The sequence below is a fragment of the Lupinus angustifolius genome, chromosome LG05 (genome assembly GCF_001865875.1).
Source record: "Lupinus angustifolius cultivar Tanjil chromosome LG05, LupAngTanjil_v1.0, whole genome shotgun sequence".
Lineage (NCBI taxonomy): Eukaryota > Viridiplantae > Streptophyta > Magnoliopsida > Fabales > Fabaceae > Lupinus > Lupinus angustifolius.
The window spans coordinates 24,670,016-24,691,386 of NC_032013.1; the positions used below are offsets into that span (position 1 = coordinate 24,670,016).

General features: G+C 31.0%; 3 protein-coding genes and 2 non-coding genes across 6 annotated transcripts; 1 reads left to right on the forward strand and 4 right to left on the reverse strand.

Annotated features, from left to right (window-relative positions):
- Positions 644-727, forward strand: TRNAL-UAA. Its single transcript has one exon. It is a non-coding gene; the product is annotated as a tRNA-Leu (tRNA).
- LOC109348346 (enolase-like) lies at positions 1,345-6,104 on the reverse strand. Its single transcript, XM_019588744.1, has 17 exons — positions 5,954-6,104; positions 5,792-5,855; positions 4,827-4,891; positions 4,696-4,743; positions 4,400-4,486; positions 4,237-4,317; positions 3,649-3,750; positions 3,473-3,553; positions 3,078-3,152; positions 2,916-2,978; positions 2,750-2,827; positions 2,192-2,386; positions 2,030-2,080; positions 1,848-1,936; positions 1,705-1,756; positions 1,552-1,608; positions 1,345-1,438 (listed from the first exon to the last, which is right to left on the reverse strand). The coding sequence occupies exons 1-17, from the start codon at positions 6,017-6,019 to the stop codon at positions 1,358-1,360; spliced, it is 1,335 nt and encodes a 444-aa protein (XP_019444289.1). The 5' UTR covers positions 6,020-6,104; the 3' UTR covers positions 1,345-1,357.
- On the reverse strand, positions 8,208-14,658 carry LOC109348347 (glucomannan 4-beta-mannosyltransferase 9-like). Its single transcript, XM_019588745.1, has 9 exons — positions 13,799-14,658; positions 13,570-13,668; positions 12,844-13,096; positions 10,865-10,975; positions 10,619-10,755; positions 9,922-10,035; positions 9,470-9,669; positions 9,124-9,318; positions 8,208-8,817 (listed from the first exon to the last, which is right to left on the reverse strand). The coding sequence occupies exons 1-9, from the start codon at positions 14,126-14,128 to the stop codon at positions 8,655-8,657; spliced, it is 1,602 nt and encodes a 533-aa protein (XP_019444290.1). The 5' UTR covers positions 14,129-14,658; the 3' UTR covers positions 8,208-8,654.
- On the reverse strand, positions 18,683-20,623 carry LOC109348348 (60S ribosomal protein L24-like). Of its 2 annotated transcripts, none has more exons than XM_019588746.1 (5): positions 20,498-20,622; positions 19,787-19,862; positions 19,547-19,648; positions 19,171-19,319; positions 18,683-19,015 (listed from the first exon to the last, which is right to left on the reverse strand). In XM_019588746.1, exons 1-5 carry the CDS (start codon positions 20,506-20,508, stop codon positions 18,862-18,864), a joined length of 492 nt encoding a protein of 163 aa, XP_019444291.1. In that variant the 5' UTR covers positions 20,509-20,622; the 3' UTR covers positions 18,683-18,861. The 2 variants fall into 2 exon arrangements, with proteins under 2 accessions (XP_019444291.1, XP_019444292.1); XM_019588747.1 differs by lacking the exon at positions 18,683-19,015 and adding an exon at positions 19,036-19,091 and having other exon boundaries at positions 19,151-19,319; positions 20,498-20,623.
- TRNAR-UCG lies at positions 21,182-21,255 on the reverse strand. The gene has a single exon. It is a non-coding gene; the product is annotated as a tRNA-Arg (tRNA).

Consider the following 21,371-nt stretch of genomic DNA (forward strand, 5'->3'; position numbering starts at 1 on the left):
CTCTTGTTACTAGATTCTTCAGTATTGAAATAAGAGGGTAAAGAGAGTAATAGATTACACAGTGATGCAGAATTCTCTTGATTTCCCAGCCCTTAAATAACATGAGAAAATAGGTTATAAATTGACAATGTAAATGCATTGTAACACTTCACATTTTCAGGAACTCAAACTCAAGACTTTTGATTAAGCTAGAATAACCCACCAATTGATATAAATCTATAGCTTTAACGATTTTTCCTTTACTAAAAAAGATATAATGTTCCCAAATAGCGTAATACTATTTCCCCAGAAACATCTCTCATACAACATATCCTAGTTTCTTTTACATTGTTGTGAAGTACGCAATAGTTCACAGTTACTTTGTTGATGTGTCTGAGTGATTGAGATAAAACTTATGTATTTAGGATTACTTGTATGATTGTCTTTTTTGTGCTGATTTCATGGACCAATAAATATTGTGTGGGTCAGTTTCATGCACTTGCTTAAGCATCCTTACCAAACTGGATGGGATTCATACACACACCCTTTGTGGTTCACGTGTTTAAATTTGTGCATATGAGATGGATGTTTAAAATGTATTTCAAAGAGATATAGATATATATATATATATATAGTTTTATCATGTCCTCCTATACAACGTGTTGCAGGTTTGCCCGAGTGGTTAAGGGGGAAGACTTAAGATCTTCTGCATTTGAAATGCGCGTGGGTTCGAACCCCACAGCCTGCATTTTTTATTTTGGAGATGAAAGTTTATATGTCAATTTGGAGCTTATGGTAACTACAACCTTATAAGTTAAGAATAAAAAATTTGAAAATAACAGTCTACATGATTAAAACGTTATAAGCTTGGAGTGGAAAACTAGGAGCTAATAAGCTAGAATATGTTGTGTAAGATTAAATGATAAGAGTAAATGAAATAAAGTTTAAGCTTATACTCATAAGTTATCTCAATCAATTTATCATACATGAGCTTATTAACTAGTAAGTTATTAACGAAGTGTTACTACTAAACACAACCAAATAGTTTATTCTTTATGTAAAATAAGGTAGTTAAGAATCTTATAATTAATCATAGTCTCACGAAACACCAATTAGTTTATTAAATATAGACTTTTATATACTTGTAATTTATTAAATAAGTCACCTCATCAAGTAAGCTTTAAGTAGCTAAATATGATTAAACACCCTTTTAAATATAGGGCATGACCCTATAAATCAAAAACAAGAATTATTGGAAAAGTCTTTTTAACAAGACTAAAGTTCTAAGTTGTGACTGTTAACTTATTCATCACAAAACTAAAACCCCAAAGCCAAATCTGATTCCTCAACTCAAGTGCTGTTTTCCCACTTCAAAACTTTAGTAGGGTTCAACTGGGGTACGGAAGTTTGCTCCAGCATACACTGCTTCATCACCAAGTTCCTCTTCAATTCTCAACAGCTGTAGTGTATTGTATTCCGAACATTTAGATACAACACCAGCCGAGCCTTAATCACACTAGGTGAAGTCGGCTACTATTCCAAATGGAATTAGATTTAACAGAAAACACTAACCTGGTTATATTTAGCGAGACGCTCTGACCTGCATGGAGCTCCGGTCTTAATTTGACCCTGTTCAATAGAAAATGACCAGAAATATCATCAATTTAACAGCAACAAAATTGAATTGGGAGTAACATAAAGAGTTGTAATGAAACAAGGTAATACCGTTGACAAACCAACAGAAAGATCAGCAATAAATGTGTCCTCAGTTTCTCCACTGCAACCAAATTATAAGATCCATGTCAATATATAGAATAATTGAATTGTTAATAATCTTATACAGTTACAATATTTCACAGTTGTCGAACCTCCGGTGACTGGCCATTACACCCCATCCAGCTCTTTTGGACATCTTGACAGCTTCGATACTTTCGGTTACGGATCCAATTTGATTGACCTGGTTGGTTTAGGTTTGTGACAATGTGTACACATAAGCATCTACTTGAACACTAATGATAAAAAAAGGGTTTCATGAGTAGAATGCAAGTACCTTGAGAAGAAGAGCATTGCATGATTTTGAATCAATTGCCTTCTGAACCCTCTGTGGACAAGAATGCAAAAACACTAGTCAAAGATAAACTCTTCCAGTGTCTTAAAACTGGGTAAAAACTAAAGAGAAAGGGGAATGTTTTGTTTGACCGATCTGGCTAACCTTGGGGTTGGTAACCAAGAGATCGTCTCCAACAATTTGCACGTTCGTTCCAACCTCGCCAGTTAGCTTAGAATAGTGCTCCCAGTCATCCTGGTCAAAAGGATCTTCGATCGAAACAATTGGGTACTCTGTCACAAATGATTTGTAGAGATCTTTCAAAGCATCGCCAGAGATCTTCTGTGAGCCATCATTGTTCTGTAATTCAAACAACAAATGCCATGAAATAAATAATCCATACATGTAATCAATTATATTGCTTGATTTAAAAAAACATAAAAGGTTTGGTCATATATGTAAAATGAATACTACCAAGCAGTTGGGTAAGATATAATCAAACTTTCAATCCTTCTTAGCAACTAGCTTTTTCATGGATAATAGTCCATTTACACTCTAATGTATAAATGAATACTACCAAGTAAAAACATTAGGAGACACCAAGTTATTGAGCCTTCTTAGAAACAAACATTTGCACATGTTTGCCAATACAATCAGCAATACTAGATTGTAATTCAATTAGTATCCCATTCACCAAGAGATTTAAAATAATAGAGAGCTTACATCTTCCTTGAAGTTCAGATCATATTTTTTGTCTGATGTGTAGAATTCAGATGCAGCAACATCCATTCCAATGACAACCTAAGAACATAATAAATAGAGTCAAAACCTTTTAAATGGGTACATCTGAAAAGCCATGGTATAATTTTGATAAGGGGAAATGGCTAACTTTGTCAGTGTAACCAGCTTTGGCAATGGCCGATTTCAGCAATTCCAAACCTTCTTTGTTTTCCTGAACACTCAAAAGAGATAATCAGTAACAGGCTAAAAAGATGAGCATACACAGATTCAATAAACAAAATGAAACAAGGATTTAAAAGCCACCATTGACCTGAATGTTAGGAGCAAAGCCACCTTCATCACCAACATTTACTGCATCCTGACCGTATTTCTTCTTAATCACAGACTGAAATGACATTACCGGAACCCACAATTAATAGTTAATTAAAACACGGTAGTAAATCTCAACAAACGAGTTGGAAAACCGACAGGCGATAGAAGCATACAGTCTAACTACACACGGATAGACCCTAACATGCCATGATACACAAAACTTTCATACATTCTAGGTTTCCAGTAAAAGCAACCACTTATTACTAAAAACCACAACTTAACTGTAATGAAAATGTGTCCACTATGGCATTATATTGGTTTGAAAAATTGGAAATTTAGAAAACACATATGAGATAACAGGAAGAGTTAAATGAATATCACATATGAGCTGACCTTTAAATTATGATAAACTTCCACACCCATCTTCATGGCTTCCTTGAAAGTGGAAGCTCCCACGGGGAGAATCATAAACTCCTGCATATACAATGTATCAGAAACTCATTGTGCATTATCATTCACTCCCTCTCAAACAAACACAAACAGAAGAAGCAGAGTCTTTGAAGGCTTACCTGCATAGCAAGTTTGTTTCCTGCATGTGATCCACCATTAATGACATTGAAAGCAGGAACAGGCAAAACCAACTTCTTGTTGCCTGCAAGATTTGCGATATGCTGCATCAAAAAACAGCCGAAATGAAGTCAGGTCTATATAAAAACAAAGAATTGGCACACTTGCACAATTTAATTAACAATTCATTGCAAAAAATGATTTTAAGCAATTTATACCCAGTTATCATGTTGAGCTTGTTCAGCAAAGTAGTAAATATTTTACTTGATTTTAAAGTCACATTTTATACAAATTTTTTATATACCTTGATGGACTAGAAAACAATCCAGGATTGGTATACAATTTATAATTATAAGCATGAAATGTTAAAGTTCTTCATTGGTGTGAGAAACTAAGAATGATTTTGATTTACACCAGTTTCAACATATTATTATAACTCCGTATGTATTTATTTAAGGAAAAATTAAACTAAAATATAGCTTCTGTAGTTGAAAATTATAACACCCAAAAACAGCAATCTATACAACATGGAATGCCACTGAAAAGCTTCAATTTAACATAATTAAGCACCACAGTTCATGCATAAATACCTTGTAAAGAGGGATTTTCAGGACACTAGCACCAGCTTTGCAAACTGCAAGAGACACTGCCAATATGGCATTTGCCCCAAGCTGAAACAGCATCAAATGCATTAGACAATTATACTAATCACTTTCAAAATGCAAGTTTACAAGCATAGTATGCTAAGCACACCTTTTGCTTGCACCAACCCCATTCATTAACAGTTCCATCAAGCTTTTGAACCATTATGTTATCAATAGCTGTCTGCTGAGTTGGATCCTGTTCCCCATTCCAAAATCAACCAAAAAAATTAGATCAAAACAGAAGCTAAGAAAATAGATCTTATAATTTAGCATGAGATGTAAAATTAACTTTACAAATTCGGATACACAGAGCTACAATATTAAAGGCATAGTTAACAAATCCTAACTTGAGTGAAATTTTGTTTCCTGACATGAGATACTAGTGTAAAAATGAATTTAACCAACCTGGCCAATCAATGCAGGGGCAATAATTGTATTCACATTCTCAACAGCCTACAGGTAAGAATAATAGACTCAAAAATCATTCAACATGAAAACCAATAGCACTATACAGAATAACAATGAATGAGAATTACCTTTGATACACCCTTTCCAAGGTAATCAGATCCTCCATCTCTTAATTCAAGTGCCTCATAAATACCTATAATATTTATAAAAAAACAATAAACAAAACATTTCATTAAACATTCAAACTAATCAAGAGTAAGCAAGCTAAATACAACACAAATATGAGAATATAGTGATTTTAAAAATTATAACACAACCATGTTATAATTGTATATATATTAATTATATGTAAACCATAATAAAACTAGCATTAAAAATAAATTAAATAGAGAATTATTGTTTTAAAAGTTAGCATGAATTATTATAGAGAAATATCTGTTTAGATCAAGTTAAAATATAGATTATGGTTGATTAATAATCATATAACATTTAGATCCTTTGTCTTAATTTTGAGAAAAATTGAACATCAACTAATATATAATCAATAGCTTCAAATTTCCTATATTTCAAAGATAAATATTACGTTAATCTTAATCTATATACATAAATGGATAACTAAACAATTGTATGATTTTTTTGTGAAATTTGATCACAACTTTCAATCCAACATTGGTTTGATTAAATTTATTTTATATGTACTGAGAGTTGCTGCAATTTAACGGATCCTCCTCATCATTATAAATATAAGAATAATAATATTTATTTATCTAGCTATTAACATATTTTTATCTATATTAATATAACAATAAATAAAAAGGTAGAATAGATATAAGAGTATGAGTTAGCAGCTGTAAATCTAAAAAAATAATAAATCTCGAAATATTTTAGAATATTGAAAGCATAAGACAAAGAAATGTGACTCATTCATAGATATTCATTTTTAATTTTAGACTTTTTACAAAACTAATACAAATGAATGGTAAATGATATAAATGTTAAGCCGACAATGCATATATATATTACAGTCGAAACATAATTAAAATGATTGAATGAAAAAGCAGTTAGTTGGTAAAAGAGAGAAAGAAAGGAATACCAGTGGAAGCACCACTTGGAACAGCAGCTCTAGCAAAAGTACCATCCGAGCATGTCAAATCCACCTATGTATATATATGAATCATGAAATTCAATTTTGAATCAAAATTATATAATCAAAATCCGAATAATGTTATTATAGATATGAAATAATGAAGGTAACCTCAACGGTTGGATTGCCACGACTATCGAAAATCTGTCTAGCTTTGATGCTAACGATGTTCGCCATTGATTGAATCGAAGAAGAAGAAGAAGAAGAGAGATTTCAAATATGAAGAAGTTATTATTGTTGTTGTTGTTTGTGTATGAAGAGATTCAGATGAATAAGTATACTATTTATAACCTCACCTTATGAGATTATGGCTTTTCTTTCATTTAATAATTTTAATAAATGATGAAAATGTGATGTTTCATGTCTAGATGAGTTCATTTACAAATTGAAGTTAGTTCAAGTGGTAGATGTTTGATTCCCCCTTAAGCAAGAATCCAGATTCGAATTTTGTGGATGGAAAAAATGTCTATTGAGAGAGTTAGCCCTACATACATGTGGTGTTTGATTCCCAGCTCGAACAGAATTGCCTCCGGTGCGAAGATACATGCGAGAAACAAAAAAAATGAGTTCATTTTTTATTTCATTCCCACTAGTGTTAATCACACTAGTCCAACCAAAGAATCTTGAAAAACATTAACTTGTTTCTCAAGTAACTATTTAAATTTGGGATTTTCCTTCTTGAGAGGTTCTATTTATTTGGAGTTAGTTATACACTGAAATAATAAAAAGAGAAAGATGCAAAAGTATAATTCATGCTATGATCCTTTCCCTTTTATTCATTCCTCGTCTAAAATACAACTCACAAATAATCTCTTATTATAAAATAGTTTGGTGGATGATGTTCTCATTTGAGAAAAGTTAGCTACCTACTATTTGTTTGTTGAGTGGTTGAGCTATTCTTTTTATTATTAATGACTTTAATATGATTCATCGTTGGAACTCGATTTCATGTATCAAAACATAATTTTGCATGGATTCAAAATAATTCATCATATGTTTTCTCAAGCTTATAAGGAGAGACACGTTGAAAAACATGTTTCGTATTATCTTATTCATTCTCGTACACATAATTTAAATAGTTAGTAGGTTATCTTCAAAAATCGATTTTGATATGTAATACGAAGAAAAAGTAATATTTAAAAGACAAAAAAACAAAGCAAATTTATCATCTTACTACACCTAATTTATCATGCTTTCTTCCATAAAAACTTCTCTCATATTTTACATTCTAATATATTGATTTGTTATCCCGACATTAGTGTGAAAAATGACACTCTCTAAGTAACATGTAGATGTCATTTTTGTATGAACATCCTAAAATTCCTCTTTGCAAAGTCCTATTCTTCCAGCGCCCTAGTCAAACTTTTATGTCAGGCCATGAAGAGATAGAGAAAAAAAAGCATCTTTCCTTGAAAATGATTCGGGTCTAAGTTTGCTGAGCACGTAAAAAAAGTACAATTCTAAAATCTTCACTTTTGAATTTTGATGCAAATTACAAAGTGGAATTCAATGTAAAAACTAAAAATAGGAATGAATACTTTACTAGTTATAGTAAGGGTACTTTTTTCTATCTAAAAAACTAGCTTGATGATAAAGGTATTTTGCTGAATGGAATATAAAATGAGATTGTTATAGATTTGAAGAAAAAAAAATTAAAAATATAATATGGGATATTTAATTTATAAAAATAATATTAGAAAATGTTGTATTTTTTAGAAGTCGAATATTAAGTTTTCTAATTGAAAATTGCATTTATTTTGTTAATAAAGATGCGCCCTTAATTACACATTAGAAGACCACTAGGAAAAAGTAAAATGTTTTTTGTCCTATTGTTCAATTATAACACAAATAGCATAAAAATATAAACAAAAAATAATTTTCTGTTCATTACCATTATATAGAAACTCATAACTTTATGTCATTACATTCTATTAATAATACACATATGCATGAGTTATTGGTCACCTACAAAGTTCAAACTTTATTCATTTAAATATTTTACTCTAATTTCAAATTTTGTTTAACCAAATAAACCAACTTGATCAAATATCTAATGAGAGGAGTTCCAATAATTCATAAATAAATCAACTCATTTAAGTTGATATTCACAAGTCACGAGGCATAATATACAAAGTATAATATATATGTATTATCAATATAAAGATTTACACAAAACAAGTACATTATCTACCATTCATTTTATTATTTTTTATGAAGAGTCAACAACGATTAAATATGAATAATAAAAATGTATGAAACTCTTACACTATTATTGCATTCATTTTTTTTTCCTTCTCATAATATCACAATTGGGCATATGAAAAAACCACATTGACAAAAAAGTGTGAACATAAAGAAAGATGCAATATTAGAACTTTGTGTATTATAACCAATTTTTTGAAGCTGATTATTTCTTCAAACAAATACAATGTAAATAAAAGCTACAAAGAAGTTTTACAAAAAATCACAAAAGAAAAAGCTACAAAATCTTATAAACAATCCATCCAATCAAAGATGTTTGTCTCATAGAGGATGATGCTAGTAGAATGCTGCTATCACTTCTTGCATAAATCACTTCTATGAGAATAACTTCCTCAATTTAGTTATATATCTTTGCTTAATAATATTCACAAGAAAACTAATTAACTCTTTTAGAGTCACTCAATGACTCTGATTATGCAAAAACCTTAAAGAATCACCACCCTTTTCTTATACTAATAAGCTTTAATTTTGCATATATAAGCTTGAAACACAATATATCACAAAATTGTTGATACTGAAAGTGCTGAATGAAGAGTTTTGCAAAGTCCTTCTAGGAGTTGGGAACAAATGTCCCAACATATCCAAATCCCATGATGAAGAAGGCAAATGCTTGGACAAAAAGGTAGATGAAGAAATGGTTTTTCCCGAACAGAACATCGTAGACGCCGATGAAGAAGAGGTAGAATCCAACACCAAGTTCTAACAAGTGAATCCTAATGATGTTTCAAGACAAAGACAACAAATGTAGGTAAGCAGTTCAATATTTACCATGTAGCACTTATCACATAGAAAACAGAACAACATGTATTATAGTACAAAAATGTACTACAATCCTATGCCATGAATTTCGATTCGGAAATTGATTCAAGTATCCAATGATTTATAACAAGAGATGATGAGAAACAATGTTTCTTGACAAATCAGAATCTATGACAAAGGTTCATGGTACTACACTTGTGAAACATTGATGTTATACCTTAGAAATAAGTTTAATGAATGCTTAGAGTACATATCTATACCTGTCTCCAATTTTGAATCTAGGCTTCTTTGGTGCTTTAGTTCCTGCTTTACCCTTTAGAGCATCTCCAAGTTTTTCAGTAACAATCCATTCATTGACTCTACTAGCTTCGAGTAGACCGATAATTGTCGCCTTAGTTCGATGCAGAGACATGACATTCTCAAAGAGAATCCAGAATACCAGTAAATGGAGTGACCTGAGATATATGAAACACATTGAATAAAATTGTTACTTGCAACACAAGATTACTTTGCATTATAAATAGTAAAGTTATAGAGAAAGTCATGCACATATATCAGATTAGTGTAGAGGAAAATACAAAAGGGTAATTTGAGAGAAATTAAGACCTTGGGGTTCCAACTGCATTTAGAAGGGTAATGATTGAAGGGATATAAACAGCACCCCATTTTGGAACTTCAACTTCAGATACTACAACTGTTGCAGGTAATATAATGCAATAAAACACAAATGTGGTGATGTGTGCTACAACCTTCCGAACGAAGAAAAAACTGTAAATCACATATATCTTTTTCCACAATGTCACTTTCTGCAATCAACAAACAAATCCGTATCAGTTTTGGAGCACAAGCAGCCAATATTTTTGTCCGATATAAAAATTGCAACCCAGTGCACGAGCCTCCCACTTGTGAGCTCTAGGGTGGGTAGATCTATGCAACATTATCTTGCAAGTAGAGAGACTTTTTCTAGGATTTCAACCCGTGACATCGTGGTCATTAAGCATCAACCTTACCGTTATTCGTATATCGTGGATAAATATAATTCAAGGAATCAACTTTACCTTATTTCTGATAATCTCCATGGCCATTTTCCTGAAAAGATTTGCTGGTCCACAAGACCAGCGATGCTGTTGGTAGCGGTAAGCCTTGAAAGTACTTGGCAATTCATTTTTAACCTATAGTTAATTAAATAGCTTATGTTAGAGACAAATTTACAACATATCAACAAAACTATGCATGGGAGATATATTAAAAATGATCACCTAAGATGATCAACATCAACAAAACCATACATAGGAGATTTATTAAAAATGAATGATCAACATCAATAGTATAGTTTGTGTATACATCTTTATACTGACGGTGCATAAATATTACACTATGTTACCATTAACTAAAATATGGTTCTACAAAAATTCTCACCAACATGAAATTTTGGCTACATTATTGTAGTATAATAACTTCCTTTCTAAAGATATGGCATGATAGAATATGGAAAGTTACAATATGTACTTTTATAAAGACATGGTTGATAACATAATTAAATCATAAAACTATATAGCATCCCTTACATTAAGTTCAATTTGGATAAGTTACGAAACATAAATTATGAATGCGTCGAGTTTAAACCTCACAAGTGCGCTCCGTCCTTTACCCATCACTTTCTCTCATTTGGTAGGTCTGTTGTCATTCGATTTATGTAGCCGAACAAAATGATATTAAATTATAATAGTCGAGTTGGTAAGAAAGTGATGGAACCTGTAAATCAGACAAGTATAAGAACTTCCATCCCTTAAGGCTAGCTCTTACAGCAAGGTCCATATCTTCCACTGTGGTCCTATCTTTCCACCCACCAGCTTCATTCAGAGCTGCAATTCTCCACACTCCTGCAGTTCCTATATCATTTATAAGGTCACATTACATTAGATTAGATAAATATTCATGTCACAAAATAACATGCCCTACCAATATTGCACATAGAAAATGAACATTATTTATTGTTACCATTGAAGCCAAAGAATGCATAAGTGGAAGACCCTACTTCTTGTTCCACAGTAAAATGATAATCTAGTGACATTTCTTGCATTCTAGTCATCAAACATTCATCTGAATTCACTGAAATCATTAAATAAAATAATTGTTACATCAACATTATATAGGTTGCATGAAATTTGCAGTGTCATAAGGTAATAATTATATTGATTTGGCATAAGAAGAGAGTCAGAAATAAATTGAAATTAGGTCCACCATTAAAATTGCACATGTAATTGTTGGAAGAAGAAGTAGTAGAGGGAAAAAAGGAAGCAGCATAATAAGAACAACAATGATGATTATCAACTACCACAATAATGGCATTGCCATTTACCAACAACAACTGTGTTATTCCCATAAAACATGTATACCCTTTAAAATACACATGCATATTTTAGGTCTGTCACATAAATCACAAATAGTAACATTTGGATATGTTTATTATTGCATTTTATTTTTCCTTTGTTTTTTTATAACACTTCGATTTTGAGTATCGGAAAAGATTATGACTCGTTGACTCGAATGTTTGGGCACCCCTGAAATAATGAACGATAGAACTGAAACTTATGACCAATTAGGGTTAGGGGACGATGTAGCCCATCAGTGTTCAGTCATTTCAAATTTATAGGCTTTAGCATTCTTGAAAGTCACTCACAAACAGGAATAGAGATTTTTTGTCTCAAACTCTATCTCCATTTTCTGTCTTACTCCAATCGATTTTGAGCAAGTAATATAAAATATACTCATTTAACTAAGTGTGTGTTAGCTAAAGATATGTCAAATATATTTACCAAAAAAACACATGCCAAATATTAACTTTGAAACTCTGGACTTTACTAAGGTTTTATGGTTAAATTTCCATGTTTGTTGAAACAACTTCTATTTTATCATCTTGGTTACTAATCTAACACATGCTAATTTCAAAGTTACCACAAAGATCCATTTATTGGGTCCTATACCCCCAAATATAATTACCCTTTTCCCAAATATAATCTCACACGTACTATTAATATTTATCTAACTTTTCGGCTACACAATGGTACAACCACAACTTATTCCTACTATAAATAAATCATTAGCCATGGCAATTTTAATATCATGATCATGTTTAATCATCTTTTGGTAGTTGATGACTTTTCATGGCAGACTGTACCCCAAAAATAATAAAGAAAATTACTAATGTAATATTCAAACTTTTCAAGATATAAAGCATGGTGACAAATGAAACCAAACAAAAGAAATGCACCAAAGAAAAATCTAAGGAGGGAAATGATACTAGAAATAACACTAATTTTTTGTCTTGTTATAGGGGACAATAAAAAGGTGAGTCCTATAGTCACAAAGTAATAATAATAACAAAAGAACTATAAGAGAAGGAATACATGGCTTAAATCCAAGGCATCCATGAAGGGTGAAGGTGCTACTAGACACTTACCATAGGACAAAAATCATTTCTCCCAATATTGTGTCAGTCTATATCTCAAGTCAATAAAAATGTTAGTTTTTATTATTTTTTGTTTTTAATTTTTAATTTATTTATATATCAATATGTGATTAAATTGAGACATAGAACGAGACATCGTCGAAAACAAGATTTCCATCGCTTACCATAATATGGACCTACGATGCCTTAACCAAACTCAAATTTTCCAAAACAAAAAAGACCCACCGACGGTTTTTTAAAATAACAAACTTTGTTTTTAGGACTTACTATCTTACCTAAGAGACAAGATTAATCCTAAGATAGCCGCCATTAAGAAAATCGAAAAACCAAAAATCTAAATTTAAGCAAAGATTGATATTTTTGTTTAGAGTTAGTAATTTTTTAAGATACCCAAATACATATTATACCTAAGATAAATTGTAAAACATTCATTTAACACTAATTTTTATAATAAAAGTCAATGAAATGTCTAATAACTCATTTTAGATTATATAGTAAATGAAATTACCAAATTTCCAACGAGCTTGAATGAGGGCTAGTTCAGAATTGTGCACTAAAAAAGGAATGGTGCGCCATAAAAAATCAGGTTCTGGCTGAAAATCAGCATCAAATATAGCAACATAATCACATTGCTTAACATAGCTACGCTTCATGCCTTCTTTTAGAGCCCCTGCTTTGTATCCACTCCTATTGTCCCTTACCTCATACTTTATGTTCACACCTTTACTTGCCCATCTTTGACATTCTAATTGCACCAACTCCTGCATTTATACACAAATTTCATTCACAATTTTGGTCCAATTTTTTAATAAAATCATTAATATATGTCCAAATTTACCTGCCTATGTTGTACTTTATGTTATACATAATTAGTTGAGAAGAACCAAATAAAAGGTTAATGTTCGGTTAAGTAGTTGATAGTTAACATAAAACTTTGTCGATTGCTAAGGATCTGTTGTTTAATTTTCTGCCTATGTTGTACTTTATGTTATACATAATTAATCTAAAAGAATCCGAATAAAATGTTCATGTTCGGTTAAGTAGTTGATAATTAACGTAAAAATTTGTCGACTGCTAATGATTTATTACTTAATTTTCTGCCTATGTTGTACTTTATGAAATACATAATTAATCTAGAAGAATCCAAATAAAAGATTAATGTTCGATTAAGTAGTTGATAATTAACGTAAAACTTTTTCGAATACTAATGATTTGTTCCTTAATTTGGTGATACCTTGATTGTTGGGTCAGTGGAATCATCAAGGACTTGTATGATGATCCTATCAGAAGGCCAAGAAAGGCCACATGCAGCTCCAATTGATAGTTGATAAACCTGAATTTTACAACAAACAAAAAACATGAAACTTAATATCATTCTAGTGCATTACAAACTTCATATAAACACATTAAATTAGTGAATTATTAGAATTTAGAACCCAAAAAATGAATTAAAAAACACATACTTCTCTTTCATTATACATAGGGACTTGAACAAGAACCATTGGGTAAGAAGAATTCCCTAACTCCATATCATCTTTCATTGGCTCCCATTTATAACGTTTCTCAGGTTTTCTACCAAATAACTTCACCAAAATAATGACAATACCCATATAAAGCCTCTCCATTAACATCATCACAGACATGAATAAGCACAAAACCACTCCTATTCTTAGTAAAGGAACAATCAATGGTGCTTTTATTTGGCTCCAAACCAATGCAAATTGCATAACAATATCATCTTTGGCACCATGAAATGCTTCAGGGAGAATATTAGTTGAAGAAAGTTGATCCATTAGAAATGTTTTTTTCACAAAACTAAAGAGGGAATGAATGAGTTAGAAGATAATAAGTAGAAACAAGATTTAGATGGAAAAATATTTAAAAGAACAAACTTTGGTTAAAGAAGAAGGAATATTTTTTTTTCTTTATGGTTTTGTTATTTTGCTTCAAGGTCACGCAAAAAAACAACAAAATGGAAGAAGAGCTGGAATATCAGTAACTCTAGCTCAAACCCCACAAATAAAAAAAGCTAGAGAGAACAAAAAAGTGAAAAACAATTCACAAAATACACAACTTTTTTTTTGTTGGTTTTGACACAACAAAACAATGTTCTATATATCTATAAACCAAAATGAGCTTCTTCAAAAAAATGAGAAAGAAACCTTAATCTGGTAAAAGAACAAGAGTTTATGATGTTTATAATTTTTTGTCTTGAACAAAACACAAATATATAAAATTCTAGTTCTGCTTCTTAATCAAAAGAAAATAGAAGCAGAACACCACATTGATAAAAGCTTAAGCAGAGAAGAAAATGAAATATGAAATGGTAAGGGAAGTAAAGAAAGTAATATATATATAGAAGGGACAATAAAAGAAGGAGGAGCAAAGAGAAAAAAATGGGAGAGAATGTTTATATTTTGTTGTTTTGTTTTTAGGAACTATTTTTCTTTGTGGTTGATTGCATTGTCTCTATTTCTTGTTTGGCTTTTTATAAGAAAAATTTGGGGTTGCCCTTAGGAGTTAGGGTACCCTTCTCTTCTTCTCTCTGATGTTGATGTAAGGTTGAAGCCACAACCACAAGTTTAAGCATAGGAAGGTAGAATGAGGATATCATAATATTAAAACTATGGAAAGGAAACAATCTAATTAAATATGAAATAATCATTTGCATTTTAATTTTCTGGAATAAGGTGGCTATTATTAAGGTGAGAAAATGTAATAATCTCCTTTTCAAAGTATAGTATTCAGATTTTTTTTTCATTTTAGAAATATTATGTTAAGATTTTTATTATCTATCATATAAAATAATGTATCATGCATTGTTTCAATAGATGAATCATAATAATTTTGTAATGCTTCTTTAGTTTCTATGTAACTTTAATGTGGGGTATTTAATTAAGGTCAGTATGTAAGTTATATTTTAGTTTTATGATAATATTTAGACAATAATAATATTTAAATAAATTATTAAAAATTAGGTTTTTCTAGACTTTATTTCCCTATTCCAAACTTCTAATTCTACTTGAATATAGGAATGTTATCTATTTAAATTTAAATTATTACTTTGTTTTATTTTAGATAAGTTCGATCTAGAATGCTCATGATTAGGACATACTTCATTCTCACGATAGTTATGTACATAGTAAAATTTTATGAATTATTTATACCAATAAATTTATCCTTAACTCTAAAATGAAATTACAAACTTATCACCCCTAAAATGAAATTCCAATTAGTTAAAAAATAGAATCAAACTTAAATTTCATATTGTCCCTTGATAGATTTTCTCACAATATGTGGGCTTTAATTGCTAATAATAGTAATATATAGTGCCTTTATCAATACACCATAAGTGGTGGTTCATTCATCAATGCCTCCTCTTCTAGTACACTACCCAAATTGTCTTTGAATGAGACTCCTCTCATGACGGGAGAAAAAAGTTGTTGATTTTACACTTAATTTTAACGAGAGAAATATTATATTTATGGGATAAAAATATTATATCATATTACTTTTTTCTCTTACTTTTGATGTACTTCCCTCTCCATTAACGAAGAAAATTCTAATCTACTTAGACAAAGTGTGTTACCAAAACATTCACATTCCTAATTGAAATGTGCATGTAACTTTCTTGGACTAGACATTGCACCTTCTTGACCCTTATAATTATTCTATTGCTTCTTAATCCTTCTTAGACTTGAATAGTAATAGTTAGCATGCATGAGAAATAGTGAAAGGTCTTTGTAAACAGCTAAGATTGGATCATTTCTTTGGATTCTATTATTATTATTATAGTACCTTTATTAGGTACATATTTTTCCCATGGCTTATCATTCACGTGATATTTGGCTACCACTATTACTTGTTCCACCGGCAAGGTAATAGTATACTCACCTAATCATTTCTACACTCTAATAAAAAGATCCATTCACTAAGCTATTGTAATAAATAAAACATCGATTCCTCTCGGGTACTCAAAATATGAGGGTAGTTTTTTAAAATATTTAATTTAAAAAATTAGAATTTGTATCATTGAAATTTTATTTTTGTTATGCGTCTGAATCTTACCTATATACTATCCTCTCTAGTATAGGAGAGGAGTCAAACTCATTTTTGGGTTATACAATGATGGGTGCTTGGTTCAAAGGACCAGGATCAATTGTCTCGTAATTTTCCTATGTCTATATTCCGAATCCATCAAATTTCATAAAATAATATTAAAATATTAATTTTTATTTTTAAATAAATGAAATTTTTTCATTGGCTTGAAACACTAAGTAAGACATAAATGTGGACATGTAATCCTGATAGTTGAAAAATCACTAAACCAATGTGACACCATCTTTTGAAACAAATATGTCTTTGCCTATGGTTCACCAAAAATTTCATTAAAGAAGAACTTTTCTAGGTTTCTTTCTTGTTGTCAATGATCTTTCTGAATTATGCTATTAATACATGCTTTTAGAACTAATGGTAATTATTGCAACAAATTGTTCCCAGACCATGTCATCAATTTTTATAGCTGAGATAATTGCTGTTACATGCATGCAATTTTGCATTAAATTACTCATAATGCTAATACTATTTTTTAAGAGTAATGATATTTCATTCCATAAATTAAATCAGTAAATATATACTCATACCCATGTCACAAATGACACTTTTATGTATAAGGATTTATAGGTTAATTTTATAGAAAATATATTATTTTGTAATCAAATTTCGCTTTTATTTTTGCATGAATTAATATAGTTAATATTTCTACTAATGATATGGAAGAAAGAGTAAAAAGGAAATAAAAAAAAAAGTAATATTTGAATACATGGTTTTACATAGATGGATTCTGACAAAAGAAAATGGACTTCCATGCATCATTTTTCCTTACACTACAAGAAATATAATAGTGATGGATAGGATGAAAGGTTAAAGCAAGGAGATTGAGGATTCGAATCTCATTAACATTTGCCGATAAAAAAATGGTGTATGAGTTACCATGAAAGGTAACTATTTATTGGAATGCATGTGGTACAAGACATGCTTTCAAGTTACTAAAAAGACAAATGTCATGTCTCACAAACAAGTAACCTAAAAAACGTTATGAGTTCCTTTATGCTGGATCAAAAAGGAATAGAAAAATAAAACAATGGTTCAAACTTTATAAAGTGGTTCTGTAATTCAATCATTGTCCTCTCTAGTGTCAAGCACTTACTAGTAACAATTTTCCACTTAGTAAATTTTAGTGGCAAACACAAGATGACCTACAACCACGTTGAAAATTCTGTTACATCTCAAAGTGAAGACTATAGTCACCAATAAATCCTTTTTATTTGTATTTCAAGTCTTGAACCGTTGAAAATTCAAAGTTCTTAAATAACAAGCTAATAGTTCTTGTTATGAAACCTTAATGTAATAGAAAGGTCACCTGAAACTGATTACTTTAGTCCCATAAATTACTTCAACAAATTTTAGATTCATTTTACCTATCTTAACATTGATAGTTCTTCTGCTATACAATGTTGTCTTATTCACCCTATTCTATTTAAACAACCGGTTTTGTTGGTGTAATAGAAAACTTGCATAGGGTTTTTTTTTATACTACTAAGAGTATTCTCATCTTTTGGATAAAGAACTAATCACTTTCGTGGTTTGTGATTACTCTTCCCAACAAATGTCACTTCCAGAAATCAAACCTTTACATTCTGATCATCCTAAAAATCTAACAAAATCTTACACTAAATTTTGTTCAGTATCTCTTTGCTTTGGAAAACCATAGGTTTCGTTTAATAAACAGTATTAGTTTTTTTTAAATCCTATAATATTTAAAATAATGTATTAAGCGATTTAACTAGATTTCATTTAAAAAATTTGGAACCACAAGAATGAATTTTAGTCAACATTTGTGGTATAAGAAATATCAAAATGCTCATAACTTGTGTGGCTTGGTTTTCATACATCCTACACAAGGTTTATATATTTCTCATTCAGGGATCCTTTTCATTAATAGAAAAACAAATACCACACAAAAACAAATAATAACACACTTATCCTTTTATTTATCATAAAATTACATTTTTATCATTCGTGGTAACTCATATAAGCCTCGAGTGGACAAATAACGGATGTACAAATAAGAAGTTATCATTAATCAAATGACAATGATACATGACTATTGCATTATAACCTTGTTTCTAAGTCATACAAATGAGAATCAGTTTAATCACTGCAACAAGAGGCAATGCCAAACAATGAAGGCAACTTCAAACTAAACAAACCAAACAACTTAGACAATCACATCCAAAGCAATAACAACATAAATGGACAACATGAATTTTAAAGGATGAATCATGTTCACATAAAACTGGCACAGCTTGCAAAATTCTTTCAATTACCGGGTAATTTATATCTCCAAACACAGGTTTGACAAAACAGTGAAATAAAAAGATTAATCAAGAAAATAAAATATAGGAGTACACAAAAGTTTCAAAACTCTATGAAATGGTCGCAAAAAAGGAAGTAAACTGGGAAATCAGCGTTTTCCGCCACCGCCACCAAGCTTTGGTCCTTTGGGTGCTGCACCCTTTGAAACATTACTCTTGCCTGACTTTTGAGACTTGGCAGTTACTTCTGCCTTTTTAGCCTTCTTCTCATCCTTGGTCTTCTTGATCCTCTCTTTAATTTCACTGCAGACCATTGTGGATTCAGATAATCAGATATGTTATACAAACTTGTAAGCAAAAATGAGATTAAGCAGATGAACTGCAACATATGGACATGTTAGAAAATGAGGAAGGCAAGTAAAATAAGAGATCTTCAACAGTAGAGGACAAAAACACACCGAAGAGCAGCTTCCCTAGCGGCATCACGAACTTCTGGCTTCTCAGTTCTTCTTTTCTGAATAACTTCTAAGGTAGCACCAACAATGGATCTAGAGTATGGCTTCTTAGTAGCACGGCGCTTCTTCTTCACAGCTTCTTGAGCAGCATCCTAACACACATCCCATTGAGACACAAAATCAATTACAGTGGTAGAATCACTCAGTACATGGTAAAGTCTGGAGGTCAAATTCACAAGGTGTATAACAACATTTTCAACTTCTAACCAGACTCATTAATAACAACTTTACTTTTTCAAGGCCAATTAAAAGGTTTATGGTTAACTATATATCTTAATTGTATAATCTTTGTTACAAAAGCTTTCAATTGAACAATCACCTTCTTGTGTTGCTTCCTAAACATAGCAGTCCATGTGAGCTTCGATGGCTTCAAACGGTTGTGGAAGTACCTCTTGCATTTTGAGTTCACAAACAGGAAGACCTGTTGAACCACGATACAGAAACAATCACTTTAGCAACTAATAATGAAGCTATGATTACATATTATCAAATGGCGCATCCACAGCCAAATTAAGCAAACACCATCCCAAATATTTAAAGTACATCACATTTATATCACCTGTGAGTCACCACGAATAAACCTGATGCCTCTCCCTGGGTAGATCTTGGCACCACTGAATCGGCAAAGTTCAGTCCTGACATGGAAATATGAAATACTAAGTATTACAATTTTCGAAACTACAACAATCTAACTCTCAAAAGACGCTGTTTGGTTTATGCTAAACTAAACTCAGCAATTTCAACTTATCACAATCATGAATATTATGTTTCATAAATTTCTCAAAACACCTTAACAAAAACACAGATTTCTCAAAACAGCTTAAAAAAAAGAGATTCCTCAAAATGCAAGTGATGATTCTCAAACTTTTGAAGTGGAAATGGCTTATTCTATACTGAATATTCAGACATGTTCAACACTGTCACTTTATTAAGTTTAAAAAATGAAATTCAGACATGTTCAATAATAATTTAATTCACATAAAATGAAATAAACATAAACATGTGCCAACCCTCCAATCTATGAAGGAGAATGAATCTTAACTACATGAAATGAAAATAACATAACCGCTTCATTCTCATGCAATCTAACAAATCAGAACCGTAGCATAAACTTCACAGTGGTTAATTACAAAGCGATAAGGTAAATTTCAACAAACACGATACAAAATCAGAAATCATATAAATTATACAGCTAATAGAGTAAGAACAATCGGAAAAAGAAATTGGAAATGATGATTAAGAGAAAATAAAGATTGAAATGGATACGTACTTGAGAACCATGGCTGCTGCTTCAAGCTCAACTAAACCCTAATACCAATTCATCTATCTACAGAATCAAAATGATAAATAGACACTGCGTAATTTCTTTGGGCCTAAATCGAAAACGGTGCTAACCACTTTCTTGGCCCAGTCCAGAATTATATTTAGTTTTGGTGGACTGGGCTTTCTGAATAAGCCCAAATTCAATGAGAAGCGTGGTACAAACTACCCAAAATTGTAAATGATTCATATTAAATATTATAAATTACATAGTTTTAGTAAAATTATACAAATCACCTATGAAATTGGATTCTAGTTCGTTTTCAGGAGGTGTTTTGGGAATTTCTTGAAATTTTATAAGATAAAAAGTTCATTTAATGTTAGCTTTAAAATTATTAACAAAACTTTGTTTTAGTGGTGTAAGGCCTGACTGAATCCTCAAGTATCGTAACATATCAAAAATTTGATTTGTGGAAGTGACATTTACTAGAATGAACATATACACGCCTGTAAAAGAGATTAATTTCATAGAGTAAGAGAATATCATTGATTATACTAAAAGAACTTTAAATTTACTGAGTAATTTATACTAAAAGGAGCTTCTAGCTAAAAAAACCCATATATTTTATATTGAGGTTATGCGTTATTAGGAATGGTAAATAGTAAGAAACAAATGAAAAGGAAGGAAAAACAGCGACCACAGTGGGAGTCGAACCCACGACCTTCTGATCCGAAGTCAGACGCGCTAATCCACTGCGCTATGCGGTCATTTATATCTAATGTTCATGCTTGAAGAAGATCATTGATGATTTTATAGTATGGAAGTGAATCACACACGAAGAGCACTAGTAAAGAAACGCAAAAGTTAACATACAATAATCGAC